This window comes from Protopterus annectens, chromosome 4.part1 (assembly GCF_019279795.1).
Source record: "Protopterus annectens isolate FY-2018-M chromosome 4.part1, PAN1.0, whole genome shotgun sequence".
NCBI lineage: Eukaryota > Metazoa > Chordata > Ceratodontiformes > Protopteridae > Protopterus > Protopterus annectens.
Window position 1 is genome coordinate 377963641 of NC_056734.1, and position 21895 is coordinate 377985535.

At 41.4% G+C, this 21895-nt stretch overlaps 1 protein-coding gene across 1 annotated transcript in view; it reads right to left on the bottom strand.

The window, feature by feature from the left end:
• The window catches only part of LOC122801210 (5-hydroxytryptamine receptor 3A-like), a 226809-nt gene that overhangs the window by 42281 nt on the left and 162633 nt on the right, over positions 1-21895 (bottom strand). Inside the window, exon 5 of the mRNA XM_044070764.1 lies at positions 9355-9524. Within this exon, the coding sequence (XP_043926699.1) occupies positions 9355-9524 (170 nt within the window). The remainder of the gene's footprint in view (positions 1-9354; positions 9525-21895) is intronic.

Consider the following 21895-nt stretch of genomic DNA (forward strand, 5'->3'; position numbering starts at 1 on the left):
CATGTTGAATTTTAAGCAAATTTAATGTTTAATTCTGTGGTTCATATAAGTGTTTTACAGCATCAGATTCATTAAATAAGGAGAAAAATGTATTCTAAAGATAATGTGAAAAAATTAGATGAATGATTCTGGAGTGCTTAAGTTCCTGATAAAGCAACTGCTTTGTTTTTTCAAAACAGTTTCAAGACAGTAAAATCAACATGATAAAAAATAACAAGGCTTACAATTTAAATCAGCATATTTAATGCATCAAACTGACAATTTAATGTTAAAGTTTATTGATTTTAGAGATACTAGTTGTCAGAGGTCTAGCTGACAACCTAGTGACAACAGGTCTTGCAAGAACTAATCATTGTCTTGTTACAATGCAAGTCTTGGTATAGCCTCTGTTTGCACACCACCACTGTGAATAATCATTGAGAATTGCTTGTTATTCCTTGGATCTGCAGGGCATGAGTGTAAGAAAGCAACAGTTATATGCCAATAGAAGCTCCTTTGCTAATGGACTCATCTCTGTGTATAAACCCCTAATAACAGCATTACAGGATTGGGTGAATGCATTCTAGATTAGAACCAGCATGTTACTTAAATGTAGGTTAAGATAGCAGCTGAAATCCAAAAGATCCAATTGGCTGAATCTGCTTTTAACTATGAGTAAATTCTTTAATAAATCACAGTAAAAAAAGTGGCAGCCACATTTAAAGAAAATTGTTGCCACTTGGGGTCGGCCGTGGTGGTGCAGTGGTTAGCATTGTCATCTCACAGCAAGAGGCTTTCCGGTTCGTTTCTCAGCTGGAGCACCTTTTGTGTGGAGTCTGCATGTCCTCCCTGTGAATGACTAAACTTTAGAAAGACATGCAGGTAGGTGCATGAGTGTGTGTATTTCTTTTCTGAAGGTTGGACGCCAGGCTGGCAACTCGACACCGTAAAATCTACTGCCAATGATAAGCGGACGGTGATCTGCTGTGGTGACCCCTAACCAGAAAAAGCAGAAAAAGTATGGTATTGCCACTTAATGAAGAAGAGAAAAGACATGGCAGCCATTTGCTTTCTGAAATGGTTAATTTAATTGGGCCATGGTGTGCATGGTACCATGTATACTCCCTGTCCTTAACTCTGAGAAAAGTTTTTTTATATGCTTTTTCCTCCAGCTATTTCCTTGTAAGATGTCCTCCCCATCCCATCTATCCAACAGACTTCTTTCTTAACAGTGAATACTAATTAAACATGTAATTCACAAAAAAAGTAAGAGGAAGCATATAGCACCCACTAAAGAGACAAATGAGACCACCACTCAGTATACTTTTGATGCATCTAAATGACAATTATATCTTCTACTTTTCTGCTTAAATGTTTAGACACTCCCAAACCAGTCCTTAGTTATCATTTCTGCTCCTTGACAGGAGCAGATTTTAATTTGAAGTCTACATTTTAAGCAATGAAGACTTAAGTGTGAGGAATAACTGGACACAACAATAATCTTGCCATTATGTACATATTTCCAGATTGTTAGGATGCTAGTCAAGTGAATTAAATGGGCATATCGGTAAAATAAAATGAAGAACTCTATTACTGGCAAAAAAAAAAAAATGTGAGTGGTTACACAGTTTCAAAGCAGGCTCTGATTCTGATGAAGTCTCTGGAGAGAGACGAAAGCACGTAATCCTGGTTATGTTTTTTTTTTATTTTTAAATGATTAAATAAATATACTTTATATTTTGAACTTTTCTTGCTGCCTGTTCCTTCATCCATTCATTTGAAGTTTTTACATTGCCAGTTCTGAGTGGAATACCTGTTGTAAAAGATGAATGGATTATGTGGGAGACCTTTGGCACTCGTGCTTAACTGTCTAAGAAGGTAGGTGATTAGCAATGAATCGAGATATGTGGTGACAGTTTCTGTGGCACCCCAACCAAATTAAGAAAAATGGGGAAAAGGGGCGATGATGATGATGAAGATGATTGTGTGTATGTGTGTGAGTGGTGTGTGCATGTGTGTGTATTGTGGGGTGTCCATTATTAAACAGCCAAAGAAGATTGTCATTATCATCAATACACACGTGTGCACGTATGTGTGTGTGTGTGCGTGTGTGTGTGTGTGTGTGTGTGTGTGTATGTGGAAGGGGGTGTATGCCACAGAATATGAAGATAAAGCAAACAAAAAAAATGAAAAACATAACAAAAAATAAAGAGAGGCCATGGTTTAACAGCATAATACCATGTATGGGTGTGGGTTATGCTGGCATTTACTCATAAATAGCTTTGAGGTGTGATCACTGGAGTTTTGCTCTCATGACCAAACTTCTGCAGGCTGAGTGAATCCCACTATAACTCAAATCCAGACATGGTATATTCTAAAATTAGGCATTTTATTAGTTGTAATTAGTAGTTTCAGAGACCTGTTGAAGATGCTGTTGTAAAAAATAAATATATATTACTGGGCTTGTGTATATAGTGCTGTTTAGTTTGTAAAGTTCATTTTCCGCCTCACAGCAAGAGGTTCTCCAGTTCGATCCTTGGTTGGGGTGCCTTCTGTGCGGAGTCGGCATATCCTCCCTGTGGTTGCTTGGGTTTCCTCCGGGTGCTCCGGTTTCCTCCCACATCCCAAAGACATGCCTAGGTGGATTGGATACTCTAAATTGGCCCTAGGTGTGAGTGTATGTGTGTGTGTGTGTGTGTGTGTGTGTGCCTTCCATGGAAGGTTGGGTGCTGGGCTGGCAACTCGACACCGTAAAACTTCACTGCCAGTCATGAGCGGACAGGTGATCCACTGTGGTGATCCCTAACCGGGTAAAAGCCGAAAGAAGAAGATGTTTGTAAAGTTCATAAAGTCCAAGTCAGGTATTGCAATCACTTTTGCACATTTTTAGTTAAGCTGGTATTGAAAAATAACAGTGAGATGTTATGTGATCCTATCTCGCCTACATTCTGTACTGATGGGTTTGGAGCCAATCCTCGGCTCCGACTCGGCACGCTATACTCTAGAGCAAAGTCTCTTATTGGCTGAGCTGTTCTATATCCCAGGATGCACCACCACCAATTCCCCAGATCTCATTTGCCTCTTTACAAGCTAAGCCGTGGTCTCGAACTTGGCTGAGCTAAGTGCTTTTTTTCTAAGAATTTTCTGTCAGGAATTTTCTTAAATTTAACCCAAAAGCTGTTTTAACAGCTATCGTTGTGTATGATTGACTTTTACTGATTATTTTTTTGTGGTAAATTTGTCTTTCAGGGTAAGGTTTCCGTTTAAGTTAGAGGGGCCTTCCCCTCGCACGTGAGTGAGCCTTCTTGTGTGAGTTTTGTGAGGTGGTCAAGTATCCATTTTTAGTTAGTGGGTTCTTGGCCCTCCTGTTGTGTGATTTATTTGTTGGCTTTCTCTTGTTTAACTGTGAAGAGAAATTGTTTGAAACCCATTGTACTGGGTTAGATACATTGTTATATCTATTTTTTTCCTGTGACTACTAACTATTGGCAATTATGTCTAAAGAGCACAGACCCTCAGGGTTTAAAAAATGTACCCGATGTAATTACAAGATGTCTATAACGGACGATCACTCCCTATGCGTGTACTGTTTAGGCCCCAAACACCTTCAGGAGTCTTGTAGCGTGTGTCACGCTTTTTCCTCTCAAGTCCTCCAAGAGAGGAAAAACAAATTGATTCTAAAAGGGCTTATCAAACCTACTTTTGAAGAGGCCTTATCTTCCTCTTCTTCTCCCTCAAAGAAAAAGAAATTGTCAGCTCCGACCAGTCCGTCGGAACCGACCACAAAGAAATCTCGGCAGGCTTCTCCATCGGCTCCACAGACTTCGGAGCCGAGGGCGGAACGGTCTGCCTCGATGCCTCCAGCCTCGACTCCTCTGGCTTTGGAGCCGATGGCTGGAGCTTCGAGAGGCGAGTCACCTTCATCGGCTCCACTGATTTCGGAGCCGATGAGAGTTGCCCGCTCAGGCTCTTCCCCTTCGGCGCCGAAGACCTCTTCGGCACCGAGGGAAGTTACAATGGAGTCTCCTTCGGCACCGAGTTTGATCGAGACAATTCGGAGGCCGGTCCCCCAGTCCTTCAGAGCCGGTGGAGAAGTTTACTCGGACCCGTTCGATCTCCTCCCGGTCTTCCAAGATGTTGGATTCGGACATTGACAGGGTGCTCCAAAGGCTGTTTCAGTCTCCAGTCTTCCAAAAGTTAGTTTCGGCTCCAGCCCAGTCGGCATCGGAGCCGATGGTCCACACTTTAGCCTTGGTTCCTCCTCCAACAGCCTCGGCACCGTTGGAGTCGGTGCTGGTGGAGCCTATGGAGATTTCCGGGTCGGCTCCGACCCTTACTCCTACCCCGGCCTTCAGGTCGGAGTTCGGTACACGGACCTCTTCGGTCGGCCCCGGGGGTGACGCTTCGGGACTGATGTTTTCGGTTCCGAGCCTCTCTCTCGGTGCGTCGGCTGCGGGAGTGCCGTCTGCTGTTATGGCATTGGGGGTCAGACCTTCCCAGGATTCTGGGGGTCTGGCCTTTAGAGCCATGAGGAGTGCTTTGGCCAAATCTTCTTTGGCTACCTCCACCGTCTCCCCGGCACCTTCCCTAGGCATGAAGACTGGTTCCTTTGTAGTCCCCCTGTCTCAAGACAGCGGAGCCCTGGGGCCTGAGGTCACCCCCAATGGGGGTCCCCCTCTTCCTGGAGGTCCCTCTGAAGAGTCTTCGGAGGAACCCCCAAGAAAAAAACAGTGCAAGAGGAAGCACGTCGACTCCCCTGACGAGTCTCTCACCTCAGACACCGATCTTGATGATGCGGAAGGGTCCCCCAAGTCGTCCTCAGATGATGTCTCCTTTGCGGACATCCTGGAAGTCCTCAAACAACGAGGCGGCTGGCAAACCAAACCCCCTTCCTCTGACGAGTCGGTGTTCCTCAAGGCCTTCGGGGCTCAGCCCTCCGCCTCCTGGGTGTCTCCGCCCTTCGATGAGCTCCTGGATTTGATCTCTCAAAGGGCGTGGGAACATCCAGATTCTGTGGAACCGGTGCCTGCTCGCCCTAACAAATTTTTGTCAGCGCCCCCGGAAAAGGAATTTCTCACCAAGGGTGTGGCTGTAGATGCAATGGTGGTGGCATCTGCTACCCAGCAAGATGTGGCAGAGGCTTCAATGTCCATCCATCCTCCTAATAAGGAGTCTAGGAGCATGGACCGGTACGGGAAGCGCACCCTTACTTCACCAGCCTTTACCTTAAGGTCTCTGAATTACCTGACGCACTTCACTAGACTTCAGAGGGACCTGATCAAGGAACTCTCAGATACCCTCTCTGGTAACCTACCTGAGCAGTTGGCCCAGACGGTTAGCTCTCAGTTGGCTACTCTATTGTCGATATCGAACTCGTCCATGAGGCTCATTTCGTATGTAGCCGAGGGGGCGAGTAGAGCGGCTGGTACGGGTGTTGCTCTACGGAGACAAGCCTGGCTCCGCCTGTGTCATTTTGCGGAGGCCTTCAAGTCTTCCTTTGCTGACGCTCTCTTTGATGGGTCCTCTTTGTTTGGACCCAAGGTAAAGGACACCTTGACCTGCTGTGAACAAGAGGGTAAGACTTTGACTGCTGTAGGGGCATGGTTTTCCTCTCCCTTTCAGCCTTATCCCAAGGCTAAAAGAGGAGGGAAAATGTGGTTCCGTAAATCTCAGAAGAATTACCCCTCACAGCAGGACGATCCCCCTTCTAGAGGCAGAGGAGGGGGAAATCTTTCAGGAAGACGCCGTCCCAGAGGCAGCAGAGGCCCCCGCAACACTGGAGACCGCGAGTCCTTTCGTGGCTCTTCAACCTTTCAGCATCCCTGAAGGATTGCCCGACTGCGCAGCTCCGGAGCCAGTCGGGGGTCGTTTTTCGAGGCACCTAAAGGCCTGGGAGAGTATCACTCGGGACCGATGGGTGCTCCGAATCATCGCCGGAGGTTACGTCATCCCCTTTTCACACACCCCCCGCCATCCAGGAAAATCCCGGACCCGCCACCCAGTCAACGGGATATTGCAGCCATCGAAATTTCAAAGCTGCTTCAAAAAGGAGTCATCCAACCGGTCCCCGTAGACCAGACCGGATTAGGGACTTACTCAAAATTCTTTTTGGTGCCAAAAAAGACCGGGGACTTGAGGCCCATTTTGGATCTCAGCAACCTGAATCGATCAGTCAAAAAGTCCAAGTTCCGGATGGTCACCTTACAATCCATTCTCCCACTACTGGAGAAAGGTGTTTGGATGTGCTCCATAGATCTCAAGGACGCCTATTATCACATTCTGGTAGATCAGGCGTCCAGGAGACATCTGCGCTTCAGCCTGGGAGACAGTCATTTTCAGTTCTGCGCACTGCCCTTTGGTCTCACCACAGCACCCAGGGTGTTCACCAAATGTTTGGCGGTGGTGACTGCTCACCTGAGGAGTCTAGGATTCCAGGTGTTTCCGTATCTAGACGACTAGCTCCTAACTGCCACCTCGATGCATCTACTATTACAAAACCTAGCAGCCACTATATCTCTAGGCACCTCCTTAGGAATCACCTTCAATTGGGCAAAGTATGTGTTGCTGCCATCTCAGCACATACGGTTTATCAGGGTAGAGATAGACTCAAGGCAAATGCGGGTCTATCTTCCTACAGAGAGAATAGAAACATTACAATCTCAAGTCCGAGCATTGCTCCTCAAACGCCGAGCCCCAGCAAGGATGGTCCTACAACTGTTGGGTTCCATGTCGGCTACCGTTCTCCTGGTCCCCTTAGAAAGATTACACATGAGGATTCTCCATTGGCTCCTGTCGGTCCAGTGGTCGTATTAGGAACTTCCTCTCAGTCACCACATTATAATCATGGAGACGTGCAAACAGGACCTCCGTTGGTGGCTTATCTCCTCCAACCTGGATCAGGGGCGACCCTTCGTTCCTCCTCCTCCAGTGGCCACTTTGAGTACGGACGCCTCCCAGACGGGGTGGGAGGGACATTACCTGGGCAGGTCAGTCCAAGCCAAGTGGCACCCCGACGAGAGTTCCCTACACATCAACATACTGGAAATGATGGCGGTGCTTCTATCGCTTCAAGCACTACACAGCTACCTCCCCCAGGGTATGATTGCCATTCAGTCCGACAACATGTCAGTAGTCTGGTACCTGAACAAGCAGGGAGGGACCAGGTCCTACCCTCTTTGCAGAGAGGCCATGAAAGTATGGAATTGGGCTGTTGCAACCAACTGTTTCTTGGTAGCAACACACATTCCGGGGAGATCCAATGTGATAGCCGACAGACTGAGCAGAACCATTCTCTCCCCGCACGAGTGGTCTCTGAACGACAGAGTAGCATCTCAGATCTTCAGAAGATGGGGAACTCCTTGTTGCGACCTCTTTGCAACTCCCCTCAACACGAAATGTCTACAGTTCTTCTCTCTCACCCCGGTTCCGGGGGGGTTTCCCAAGGACGCCCTAGTCCAAACTTGGCCCACCGGCTTACTGTACGCCTTTCCTTCTTCCCAGGGTGATCCAGAAAGCGATTCACTTGCAGTGCAAGATGATTTTAGTTGCCCCATACTGGCCTCGTCAAGTCTGGCTGCCATTTCTTCGGAAATACGCACTGGACGGTCCATGGTTCCTGGACCAGGTTCCAGATCTCTTGATCCACCAGTCGGGACAGCTTCACCAGTCCCTTCACTCACTGAGGTTAACAGCTTGGCTCCTCCACTTCCGACTATAGTCAGGAACCAGGTTTTGGACTCAGAAGTTATACATATCTTGTCCTCGGCCCACAAGAATTCGACTAAGAAGATGTATAATAGTAAATGGAAGAGATTCGCCATTTGGGCCCAACTCCGGGGATTAGATCCCATTACTGCCCCGGTAGCTGAAGTTTTGAAATTTTTAGCTTCCTTATTCAATCAAGGTTCTTCGGTCTCCACCATTAAGGTTCAATTAGCAGCTATTTCTAATTTTCATGAAAGTATAGATCCACCTTTGATGAGCAATAAGTTATGTAAAGCCTTCATGAAAGGTGCTGGGCTGCTACGTCCTCCAGTTTCTCATCCTGCTCCACCATGGGATCTTAATTTCATATTAGGTGCTTTGACCTCTTCCCCCTTCGAACCAGCAGCAACTTCTGACTTGAAATTTCTTTCTTGGAAGACTGCCTTTTTGGTGGCAATTACATCAGCCAGAAGAGTTTCGGAACTTCAAGCCCTATGTGTCAAACCGCTGTACCTGTTTTTTCACAAGGATAGAGTATCCCTTAGGCCTAATCCATCTTTTGTTCCCAAAGTTTGTTCTAGTTTTTGTCTTCAACAGTCTTTGGAACTTCCAGTTTTCTTCCCCAACTACTCAGACAGAGCAGAATATATCTTCCACTCATTGGATGTTCACAGACAATTGCGTTTCTACTTAGATAGGACGCACCAAACACGGAAAACAGATCAGTTGTTTGTGTCCTTTTCAGACAATAAATTGGGCAAAGCCGTCACGAAGGTCACTATTGCCAAGTGGATCAGAGACTGCATCTCTCATATTTATTTTCTTTCTAATAGAGAGCTTACAACCACTGTGAAAGCTCATTCTACAAGGGCTATGGCTACTTCAACAGCCTTTCATTCCAAGCTTGCCATTAGTGACATTTGTGCTGCGGCTACCTGGTCCTCTCCTCACACCTTTATTTCTCATTACAAATTGGATGTGGCATCTCGGGGGTGAGCTTCCTTCGGTTCCACAGTTCTCAGGAGTGTTTTCCAGTGAGCCACCCAGGTGCTAGGGACGCTGTCCCATCAGTACAGAATGTAGGCGAGATACGATCACATAACATCTTTTAGTTATGTACTTACCATAACTTTAGATGTTTGGGATCCATCTCGCCTACATTCTTAATAACCCACCCTCCTTCCCCCTGCCTTGGAGATCAGAAGAGACCGGATGGTTCGAGTTTGACCGTTTCATCTTGAAACATCTGGCAATGTTATTTCAGCAGTACATGTGTGTGTGCATGTGTGCGGACAAACAAGATCTGGGGAATTAGTGGTGGTGCATCCTGGGATATAGAATAGCTCAGCCAATTAGAGACTTCGCTCTATAGTATAGCGTGCCGAGTCGGAGCCGAGGATCGTCTCCGAACCCATCAGTACAGAATGTAGGCGAGATGGATCCCAAACATCTAAAGTTATGGTAAGTACATAACTAAAAGTTTTAGGCTATTGTTTAGCAGCAACATTGTGTTAATAGATTAAGCAAATAGATGTAACACGTACCACCCTTTTCTTTAAATTAGGTTTAGCAATAAAACAGCTTTATTCTAGTTTATTCTAGAAAAACTGAGTGAAATGAAAAGAGAAGCATTTAAATAAATAACTAGCTGGATCAGATTAATGCATTTACCTGGAAGCGCCAGGGATCGGAATGTCAAGGAGCAGTTCTGCACATCGAAAGGGAAGTTGAAGACCTGCAGGGTACAGAAGCCAACTATCTTTAAGGGCCTTAAGTATGTCATTTTGCCATTGTATGTCACATAAACATATGGAGCATAAGGCAGTTGCTCTTCATTGGTGCTGTAAATTACAAACATAAGAATATGATATGATTTGCTTGTATTTCAGGAAGATTTACATTTTATCAGCTAGGAAAATACATGCAGGAATCCTGTACGTTTCAGTCACATTAATGATATTGAAGACATACAAAAAACACTAAAGCAGAATTTAACACAAAACACTGAAGTGCACAGTAGGAGTTAAATATTGCTGGCTAAAAAATTTATATTGTCGTTATTCTCAATTTTGGCAAATCAGAAGTAGTGCTTTCTTGTAGTAATTTTATATGATAACTCTGTGAGAGAACAAGTGTGCAGCTTTTTGCCTAGCCTGCTAATAACTACACTGGCTACTGACTGGTTGTCATCTCTCGATAATGCTTCGCTTCTTAATGAGTTTGTCCCATTTTGTACTGGTGCAACATACAGGGGGATGTTTATAGTTGTATATGTGGTAAGGGGGAATTGTATCTTCTAACTAGGATAATGGAAAGAAATCTCCCCTAAAATAAAACAAATGTTGGATAGATACATATTGTACAGTTCATAACATCCCATGTTTCTGTGCTGTTTAAATAAATTTTCTGAGTGAAACAAATGTGTGAAATAACTGATGAATAAGAATGCAAAATGGTTTACAATATATATATATATATATATATATATATATATATATATATATATAGTTCAAACCCTCACATATACTTAAATCAGTGAGCATGAGACCTTCTGTGTTTTGAATCACTTGAAATTTAGATGTGAAATGCCCGTCTCCTGTAGTGTTCTTGTTACTCACCTGTTTACTGCAGATGACCGCAGTATAGGCAAGTTCCCTTAGCTCATCACACACTTTGACACATAAGTCGTCACAGTGATGTCATTTATGGGGCTAACCAATAATACTAAGGTAGGGTAGGTTTTCTGTTGGCCTAAACTAATTCTGAACTTTGACTTTTGTTTGTCCCCTTTTGGGACCAAATATACAGCATCACAATGTGCAGGCATTATCTTTACATAGGTGCAAACTTTCCTGGCCTTGTCATAGATCCGGCAAGAGCCATAGTCTTTTCACATTTGCTCTTCCTTGCATCCATCCATTTTTTCCTAAAATGACCACTATTTTCATCCCTAACACTTCTGAGGAAAAAACGTTCAAGTAACAGTTAATGGAAGGTAATAGAACGTAAAATTTGTGTAATTGTGAAGCTAGTAACTTGGGTTTATATACCATGGCTACCATTTACATACTGTGTGATGGTTATTTCTTGACATTGTGACTACTTCATCTTGTTCATCCAGATTCTGGAACTGGTAGTCTGAATTGTACTAATATATATTGGTGCTGACCTCTCAACCAACAGACATTGAAATTAGAAACAAAGGCCTTTGAAAAGTAGGTATATCTAATGACATAAAATCTGAATACCAAATAACATGTAACTCTTTCTTCTTCCAGTAGGAATGTGGGTTGCTAATCGACTATACATGTTTAAAAAAACAGAGTGACAAAAATGATGGAAAATATTAGCACATTAGCAAAAAGACAGTATAATATCTGTAGATTGTAATGAATCATATCAAAAAATTGTGCCACACAAGATCATTTACTTCTGCTTCTAAAAAGGAAGACATAAGGCATGTGTCCTCTTTCTTAGTTTACCAGGTATCACCAGTATGTTGGTTATGTAGCATGGTTTTCTTTGTACTAGACAGTGTCAAAAATGTCTTCTGATGAGGGGGATTCAGAAAAATTGTCTGAAGGGGAAAATCAAGATAGTAAATAGAGACATTGCTTCAAAATATGTACATACTTTGCAGGGGTAAATTAGGCCTGAAAAATAGGAATGTCCCTCCAAAATAGGGACAATTGAGAGGTCTGTATGTTGATTACTATATTATTATAGGCTTATCTAATATAGATTATCTTGCTTCAGTGACAACATATTCTGAAGGTAAGGCAATTTAATTTATCTCTGCTCCCTTTTGTTACATATAGTGCCAGCCACCTTACAGGTAGTTCACAAATGTTACCTTGCACTTGTTATTTCTAGTACACTTAGCCTGTCTGTCAGTGAATAATGCCTTCTGTTGTTGCAGTACCCCAGATTTCTATCTTAAATCAAAATCAGATTGATTGCTCCCTTTTGTATAATTTGTGTATAATTTTACATACCAGCACTTTAAGATAGCTACAAATATGTTTTAAAACCTAGCCTCCTTCTTATATCCACGTGAAGCTACTGACCAATATGGAATCTCAGTCAGCTCTTGATTTCCTGTAGCCAGCCTGATAGCACTTGGTATTTTGAGGGAGTGTAGTGGCTATCTCGTGCTTACCAAATACTCTTTATTACCTCATATTCCTTTAATATGTGGGAGGTGTAACTACATATTGAACTTAGAGGCCCTCCTCTCTCCTCATACCACACTGAGTAAGCACCATATGCAGCCCCCCCCCATAGCACAGGGTACCTCAACTACACTTACATATGTAGAAGTTAGTAATAAAATCACATCCCGAACCTCTACACAGGTCATTACTCCACACCATTACACCTCCTTCCTTACAACACACCTCAGTAGCTGGTGTACATATCTCTAAGAATCACAGGGCTGCTAACGCCAAACCCATAGTCTTGTAGGTAGTTAATAGGGTTAATGTTCAGAGGACCATTAAGGAACCTAGCCCACATTCCCAGTTGCTGATAAGCACTATTTGGTTAAGTGACTTGCTCAAAATCACATCATAGACAAAAGGCCATGTCAAACCCAGATTTGATGAATATGCTTCACCTCAAAAAATCTAGATCCCTCAGAACCACAAGGGCGGGAGACTTAAACCTTGACACGGTTATAAATAGAACGTGCTGGAGGGACAGATTCATCACCCAGAGACTCCCTATGCTGTGGAACAAAATCCCGGTACATGTGAGGCAGAGCACCTCTCTGGCCTTGTTCAAGAGGAATCTTGACCAATGGATGGGAGATTGCAGATATACCCCAGGGATTACTTCAGTGTCACTGCTTGACAGAGGCACAGCAAAATGATAGGCATAGTTTTTATTCAAACTAAAGGGGTGGCGAAAGCCACATAACTATGGGCTAGGCTTATAAATGCCCTTGGGCAGATAGCCTAGTATGAACCTATGAACCTATGAACCTATGAACCTATGAATGCTGAGGGAATCAATGCCTGTACCACAGGAATTAACTCATTAACTGCTGATAGCCTTAACAGTCTGCAATTACTGCGAGACATCTACCAATGGTAATATTCTGGCAACCGTTGACACTATCATAAGATATACTGATACCACTTTCACCTGGTTAGATAAGAATAAGGTGACAGTTGTTTTTTCTGGAGGCAGAACTCAGGATGTAATGAGAGCAATAAGGTTCCTTCATGTTAAAAAACATGATAGCAACCTGGAAGCGGCCCACTTGGAGTGAATGGCCTAAGGCACTCTACCCAGAGGAATATGCAAAAAATATCTGATGGACCTTGCTATGCAGGTTTCCAAGGTAGGAAAGAGTCTGGGTTTGAGAGCTATTTTTATCATCACCGATATTTAGGGCAAGACACATAGACAAGATAATTAGCTTTAATAACTGGCTGTGTACCTGATAGCATTCTAGGGGAATGTAGTGTTTGGACGAGATGGCTGACAAGTATTCCTATTTTGCCAGTGATTATCTGCACCTCTCTTACCAATTGTTTTGTATTCTTGCTAAAGGATTTGCAGCCTCTGTAGTCCTTTTTTTAGGTAGAGTCCATCTGCTGCATGTTCTAACTGAATAAATGATAATTTAGAACAAATGAAGGTGTCTGTACTTAATACCAGACGTCTTAACTAAATATTGTCTGAACTTGAGGCCCTCATGCACCTCAAACCTTTTGATACTTGTGCACTTAATGAGATGTGCTTTTAGTGTACTGCTCTATTCCTTAGTTCAGGGTCTGTCATGCCATCATACCCACTGATGATTGCGCTGGAGGATCAGTATTTGTCATGGATCCCACATCTTTTAACAGACTCCAGATTGGAACTCTGAGAAGTCCAGATTAAAAATATCAACGTGAACTACCCTTCATACATAGCTATAGATTTCCCTTCGAGCACCCTTCTAGTTGTGCTACCTATTTTAATGCCTTAACTGCTATCTCTAAGTCCAAATTCTTTCACAATGGATGATTTCTATTATCTCTCCATAAACTGAATGACCTATACCACCAATGACAAACATGGCCAACATTTCATTGACTATGTAAATGGTAACTAGCACAAAAAGATAAATGAATCTCCAACTAAAGATCCACAACCACAGCTTGCTAATAAGGAATGCCTCTGGAAGAAAAAACAGTAAATGTATATCACCACACCAACAGTTTTATTTTTTAAAACATTCCACAGATAAAAACACAATCCACAATTGGTTAAGCACTAAAATAAATTGAACTTCATCAGAGCCAAAAGATTACATGGAGAAACAATTTATAAATTTTCCATTCACCAAAGACAGCATAATTTATGCTTTTAGCCAATGAAAGAGAAAAGAAACCATAAAAAAAGAGCAGCTGAGTGTGACCTAGGTTATTAATGTTTATTAATGTTTGGTGGTGGGGTTAGGCGATGCAGTAGGTTTATTTTTTCTTTTATTACATTTATTTTATTTACTGACATTTTAATACGCAGAAAGGCCAACTGGGTAAATGCCCATTTTCAGCTGAGGCATGTGGAGAAAAACTCCAAAGTATTACAAAAAACATTTTAAGAACAATAATTTTACAGTCCTCAAAAAATAATACAAAACATCTGCAGTTTAAACAATTATACCAAATTAGGTATAATGTGAAAGCATTAGATAAGAATAGATACAGCTTATATGATAATGATTTAATATTTAGACAAATTTTAGCCACTTTATAGAGAAATTAAAGGTAAGTTAGTATAATACAAACATGAATTGCAATATGGTGTGAGAGAAAAAAAAAACAGCATTATGGTATATTTAGAAAGAGAGTCAGGGGAGATTAATACATTTAAGTAATGAAGTGAGTGGAGATGGAGACTAACTAAGTGTAAGGTATGAATAAGGTACTTGTTCATATTTAGGGATATAGTTTATCCTGGGGTTGAGCAAGAAAAGAGCCACATTTTGGCTATGAAGTCTTTCAGAATAGTTTTAAAGGACTGCAGGGAAGGTATTGACCAAATAGCTACAGGTAAGGAGTTCCAGGCCTTAGCAACATGGTATGAGTACAGGCCATGCCTAGCAAAGTTCATAGGTTTGTGAACAGAGAGGAGTATTTGGTCATTGAATCATAATGACCGATTGTGAACATGTTTGTGTGTAGAATGGTATTTAATGCTGGACAAGCAGGTAGATGTACATAATTGTATAGGTGGTGAGAAGCTTGGGAAGCTGTTTATATGTTAGTTGATGGGGTAGTTCTAACCAATTTTGGCTTTTTAGTGCTATACAGTGGTGGGTTCTAAAAGGGATAGTTGCTGCAAATGTAGACACTTTATCATAGCATTGTTCAAGTTTTGATTTTTGTGATGCCTAGAGGATAGAAAGGCTGAAGCACCATAAAGTATTGAGGGTAGGAGGTAAGTAGTGGCAAGTGTTGTTTTAGTTGTGTTGGTGAGAAAGTTTAAGCTTCCATAGTTATTGGAAAGTTTTTTATACAATTTTTGTAGGTGCAGGTCAAATTTAAGACTATCATCCCTAATAATTTGTTATGTGAGGTGACTTCAGTGGGTGTATTATTAAGAGTAAGGATTTTAATTTTCTTTTTTTTTCATGAGAAAGGGATTTTGGGGGAAAATATTTTTTTGTTTGTTTTTTTTTTGGGCTGAGTTGAGCATGAGTTGTGAGTTACAAAATCATGTTTCAGTGGTTGTTAAAGCTTCCTGAATAGGTTTTTGGAGATGTGTCAGGTTGTCTGATATACATAAGAGTGTGAGTCATCTGTGTATTGTATTAGGGAGGCCTGTTGCTTGTATTTGTGGTGAGTGTTGGTGGGAATGTTAAAGAGGAGGGGACCAAGGACAGAGCCTTGTGGTACAGCAATGGTGATTGTGAGGTACGGAGAGAGGGTGGAGTGTCACTTTACTGACTGATATGTATTGAACAGGTAGCTTTTCAACCACAGAGGGTTGGGCTGAGATAGACCCAGTGAGGATATTTGAAGTAGAAATTTGCTGCGACAAACTGTGTTGAAGGCATTAGACATCTCTAGAAATAAGGAGAAACTAGTTTACACTTATCTCTACCTTTATTGACAGTAGCTATAAAGGTTAGAAGTGCAATGTTAGTAGTATGGGAGGGATGGAAGCTGTGTTGTGTGGAGGTAGTTTAGCAATTGTTTTTAAATACAATGTTTAAGTATTTTGGAGAAGGGGGATAATTGCTATAGGTCCAAAGTTAGTGATGTCTGTTGAACTTCCACCTTTGTGTAGAGAGATAATGTGACTTTTTTCCAGAGAGAGGGAATGTAAGATTCCTGTATTGACCTAATTATAAGGATGGTGACAGGATAGGCAATGCTATTGGCTGCTATTTTAAGGTACTCACTTGGAATGTCATCAGCTGAAGTCGATCATGGTTTGAGTTTGCTTAAAAGTAGTTTTATATAGGATATGGGTACAAGTTTAAAGGTGAAAGTAGATGTGGTAACATGTTGCTGTTGGGCAGGGTTGGGAATAGGTGTTGGTAAATCCTTGGTTAGAGACTCTATACTATCTATAAACTAAGAGATGAATTCTGTCACAGTTTTGAGGGGTGAGTTATTGGGAGAAGATATAAGAGTTCTTTAATGGATGACCAGAATTTTTTTGGGTTGTGTTTACCATTGTTCTGAAAGTTGTTATAAGTTTTTTTGTCTTCATTTATTTCTTTTTTTAGTATGGTTGCGGAACATTCTGAAGTTTTCAGTATATTGTCAAGTCTAATATTTTTGCTATTCTTTCGACACTTTCTATCTTGCATTGCATTCTACTGTATTTGGATAGCCATATTGCATTATTTGTTTTTAAAGTTTCCTTCTAAGGAGTGTGAGACTATTTAGGACATTTAGGAAGGTTATACTGAATTAATTTACAGCATCATCTAAGTGGAGGATTTTAAGAAAGTTCCAGTTAATAGATAATACGGTAGTAATGAATATTTCTGGGTTAAACTTGGACAGGTTGTGTGTTGTTTTCTAAACATGCTGTTTGAGAGGCTGTGTGAGATGTGTGGTTGTATAGATTAGGAGGTAGTCACTGAGAGATCCCGGCATTGTACCTGTGATGGTGAATTTTCTAGGGTTGGATACTAGGATCCACTCTAATAAGGAATTTTATGCCTTGCTATAATGTGTGGGGCTTTGGATACTAGGATCCAGTCTAATAAGGAATTTTATGCCTTGCTATAATGTGTGGGGCTATGGATTAGTTATCTGAAACCATATAAGTTCATGCCTGATTAGGAGAGTTAGAGGTTTTGTTCAACCAATTGATATTGACATCACCTAATAGAATTTTTCTTGTGGAATTGTTATGGATTTCTTTTCATGTTTATGGAATAGTGGCAAAAGTTATTTTGTTGTCTAACCAACAACAATTGCATCAAGAAAAATCAATGAAAAAAAAACTGGGAAGCCAATAGCAATAATTTTTATTCTCCTGCCAATAGCAATAATTTTTATTATCCTGGTACCTGGCCTTTCGCCTTCAAGGAATAACAAAACTGCATAAACACAATTTCTTAGTCACAATATAATTGAATAATTAAACAATTGACAACCAGATCCACAATGCCTTATAGATGGCAAAATGTGCTTTAAAACATATGTATGATTCTGTGGATGTAGCATCCAGGGCTTCTGCTATGTCGTCAGTCATAAGGAGACATTTTTAGTTGAGGGTTCAGACCCTGTCCAAACTATGAAAGTGGAACTCCTTAACGCTCTCTTGGATAAAGAATTGCTCTTCAAGCTCCTACCTAAAACATCTACTAATATGGAAGGAAAAGGGAAAACTATGGCATTAAGGATGTTTCTTCACCCCATTCTAAAATACAACAGAAATGACCCCTGCAAGTAAGGCTCTTCCTACCAGAGTCAGGAAAAGGTAAACAACCAAATGGTAAGAAGGCCACACAAAAGACAAAGTGACATGACAGGAATGGACTTGCAAGGTAACCAGAATTGCCTGTCTCTATAGTCCTTATGGAGTTACCTGTATTAGCAACTTACTTTAATATACTTGAAAATTCTTTCTTTATTAGCGACATTCCTCTTATTACTACTGGAGCTATCTGGTTATCTTTAACAGCAAAATAACATTTCAACATTTTAAACAATGCAAAGTACAAATATAAATTATGAATACATGTTCGGAGGCAAAGAGGAGGGGGGGGGCAGGATAGCTATAAACCAGCCTTTTCAATATGACTTCTTTAAGTAGCAGAAATACATTCAGTATATTTCAAATAACTAAAACTGAAAAAGGAAAATTAAATGTTCAAAATCTGTCTTATAACATTATTACTAGACAAGGAAAATAAAATATTCCAATAGTCTTAATAGTCTAGATACGGGAGTCTTGCTTATTTAGACTTATTGTAATAATTCCAAATTTTATACTCCTAGATGTGTTATGATTTGTTACATCAGAAATCCAAATTTCCAGTACCTGAAAATAATTGCCACAAAAAATAGTATAACTATTTTCAACCATGTTAAGCCTGCAAAATCTGGATATAATGTAGGATTGTCTGCACCCGATAGTCAAAAACATGAGCATCTATAGGGGAAGATTGCAAATGAGGGCTTGGGATGCTTTCAAATCTTTGATCGCTTTATACATCCACACCATAGGTATGTGTTCAGTATTCATGTCTCCACAATGCCAGCATATATCTTTGTAAGACCTAAATTATGTTGAGTATTTTGTATGTAATGCCAAAGGTGTATTCATTTAAATTTGGTGAATGCCAACAAAGGAATTTGATTCAACTTGTTTAGAGAAGGGACATTTTGTAACAATTTTTCATCTGTTAATTTCACTTTTAACACAGTGTCCATTTGTCCTTGGGTGTATTTAACGTAGTGGTAGTTATGTCCAGAAAAGTGTTACAGCATAGATCCAGAAGGCCTCTCTGGAGTTTCCTATCTCTTGTGAACCTATGTAAACAACTGCTTTTCTTATTCAGTTATTCTATAGTAAAATTATTAAGTTTTTGCCTTATAAATGTAAACCTCAATTGTAGATGTTAACAAAATCATTTAGGGAGGTTTGGCTGATTATTCTTACATTGTTGGAAGGATGAGTGGGAGTTATAGACTATTTGCAGAAAGTCCTGCCAGCATATAAATATCCCTTTCTAATCCACTGCTCTCAGTTTACAGTTCCCTTGTCTGTTATAGTGCAGAGTCCTGAATTCTATGCACATTTCCATACTTTTAAATTCATTTTACTAATCCTCAATCCTGTTTTGGGAGTTTTGTGGATCATGTCATATAACATGTCTAACTGCTAATTCTGCTCTGAGCTAGATAGCTTGTGACTAACTTTGAACTTGGAGTGTTTGTGCCATAACCATTGCTCCAGAATAAGTTTGGAAATCTGATAGGTGTAGTTCTCCCTTAATTACATCAAAAAAAGTTTCTTTTGAGGTATTCATTTTCAGCGGTTTTCCCAAAGAAAAGAAGATATAATTCTCTGGATTTTATTCAAAAAATTGTTGGTATATGTCTGATGGATGTGTCATATCAAAAAAAATAAACTTAGGATGGCAGAAATTTATTACATAGATGCTGCATGCACCCACCACATATCTATAAAAATATAGTGAAAGGACAAGGCCTTAGAGTGTCAAGACTTATGAGCAGAACAAAAGATTGTGAGGCAGCTCTGAAAAAAATAGAGAAAGATCTCTTACACAGAGGTTACAATGTTAATGAATGTACTTTGTCATTCGATAATAGTAACATAGATAGAGGAGGTAAATGTAAACCATTCTTTAGAGATTGTAAAACAGAGACTCATTATTCTAGAAATGACAGGTCAAGAGAGCAAAATAGGTGTAGAGTAGTTATTCCTTTTACATCTAATAATGTTGTGATACGTGATGTGATATATAGAAATTGGAGGATACTTATAACAGATGAGAAGGTGAAAGAATTAGTGGAGGAGGTACCTGGTTTTGTTTATACGAACAATAAATCTTTGAAACCATTATTATAGGTTCATAGGTTCATAGGTTCATACTAGGCTATCTGCCCGAGGGCATTTACAAGCCTAGCCCATCGTTTTGTGGCTTACGCCACCCCTTTAGTATGGGGAACTATACCCATTATTTTGCTGTGCCTCTGTCGAGCAGTGACACTGAGGTAATCCCTGGGGTATATCTGCGATCTCCCATCCATTGGTCAAGATTTCTCTTGAACAAGGCCAGCGAGGTGCTCTGCCTCACATGTACCGGGATTCTGTTCCACAGCATAGGGAGTCTTTGGGTGATGAATCTATCCCTCCAGCACGTCCTATTAATAGCCGTGTCGAGGTTTAAGTCTCCGCCCTTGTGGCTCTGATGGATCTAGATTTTTGAGGTGAAGCATATTCATCAAATCTGGGTTTGACATGGCCTTGTATGTTAGGCAAAGGTCACCTCTGAGCAGCGGTGGCGTTTACTGAATAGAGCTGGAGTTCTTTCAGTCGGGCAGCATAGGATAGATTTTTGAGACCCTTTATCCTTTGGTGAGGAACTTTTGTGGCCTCTCCAGCTGCTGCAAGTGTCGGGTCAGATACATTCCAAATGGGGCATTGTACTCAATCATTGGTCTGATGAGTGATGAGTAAAGGGAGACTATAACCTCCCTTGATCTAGATGAGAATCCCTTCATGATAAGGTGGGAAATGTAGAAGGTCTTCCTAACTACTTTAGCTACATGGGTGTCGAATGACAGACTACTATCAACCTGGGTCCCCAGGTCCCTGATAACTTCTTCTGTGCTCAGTGGATTGCCTCCTATTTGGTAGCTAGGGGTAACCTTGTTTTTCCCGAAGGGTATGACTATGCATATTTTGCATTTAACTTTAGGCCGTGGCTCTGGCACCAGTTATCCGTTTCTGTGAGACCCTTCTGAAGGATATCTGTGTCAGATGTGTTTTCTACTATGGAGTTTGCAGTCATCTGCAAACTTTGTCAGCCATAACCCTCCTGTGTTTGCTTGTACTTCAGAAAAGTAGATGCCAAACAAGAGTGGGCCCAGGACTGAGCCCTGTGGGACACCACTTGTGACAGGCTTTGAGTCTGACATGGCGCCAGCAACTCTGACCCTGTGGGTTCTGTCACTCAGCCAGTTTGCAACCCATCTTGTGATGTATGGGTTAACATTTAAGCTGATGAGTTTTTCAATGATACCCGAGTGGGGTATTGTATCAAAGGCCTTAGCCAGATCGAGGTAGGCTGTATGGACTGCCTTTCCCTCATCAATGGCTTTGGTGACTGTTTCGAAAAAGTCAACCAAGTTTAAAAGGCATGATCTGCCTTTGACAAAGCCAAACTGGGTTGGATCCAAAGTCTGCAAATTCCCAATGTCTTTATTTATGAGGTCCATTATGATCCTCTCCATGGCTTTGCAGATAAGGCTTGTCAAGCTAATGGCCGGTAATTACCAGGGTCGGTGGAGGCACCGTCTTTGTGAAGTGGGACCACAGTTGCAGTGCGCCACTCCCTGGGTACGTATCCAGAGGTAAGACTTTGATTAAACAGCTGTCCTAGCTGTGGGTTTAATTCCTCATTGAGTTCGTGGAGCACACAGCCGGGGACACCATCAGGTCCCATGGATGCTGTGTTTTTGCTTTGGAGAGAGCAGTTCTCACTTGGGCTGGAGATGTTTGGGGGCTGCAATCATTTGGTATAGATATCTCTCCTTTTGGGGAGGGGTGAGAAGTTTGCACTGAACCTGTCAGCCAGTATGTTGGCAATGTCTGTAGGATCAGTAATCTTCACATCATTTTGAACTAGTTCTGAGCATATCTGGGAGTTTCCTCCTAGGTTTCTAACATAGCTAAAGAAGGCCTTATGATTGTCTTTTGAGTCTTTAGCTATTTTTCTCTGAAATTTGCTTTGGATGATTTTATGAGAGCTCTTAGTTTTTACTTATAGTGATCAAGGGTGTCTTACCTTTTAAGGATTTTGCTCTATCTTGTAGTAGCTTCCTCCTTTGTTGTAGAGTTTGTTTATGGCTGGGGTCCACCAGACTGGACGCTTGCCTTTGGTACAAAGAGTCTTTGTTTTGCTTGGGATTGCCTTATCCATGCAGTCCTGCAGGTGCTGGTAGAAGGCATTTGTAAGTGATTCAGCGGCTTGAGTACTGTTTTCGGGGCCTTAAAGGAG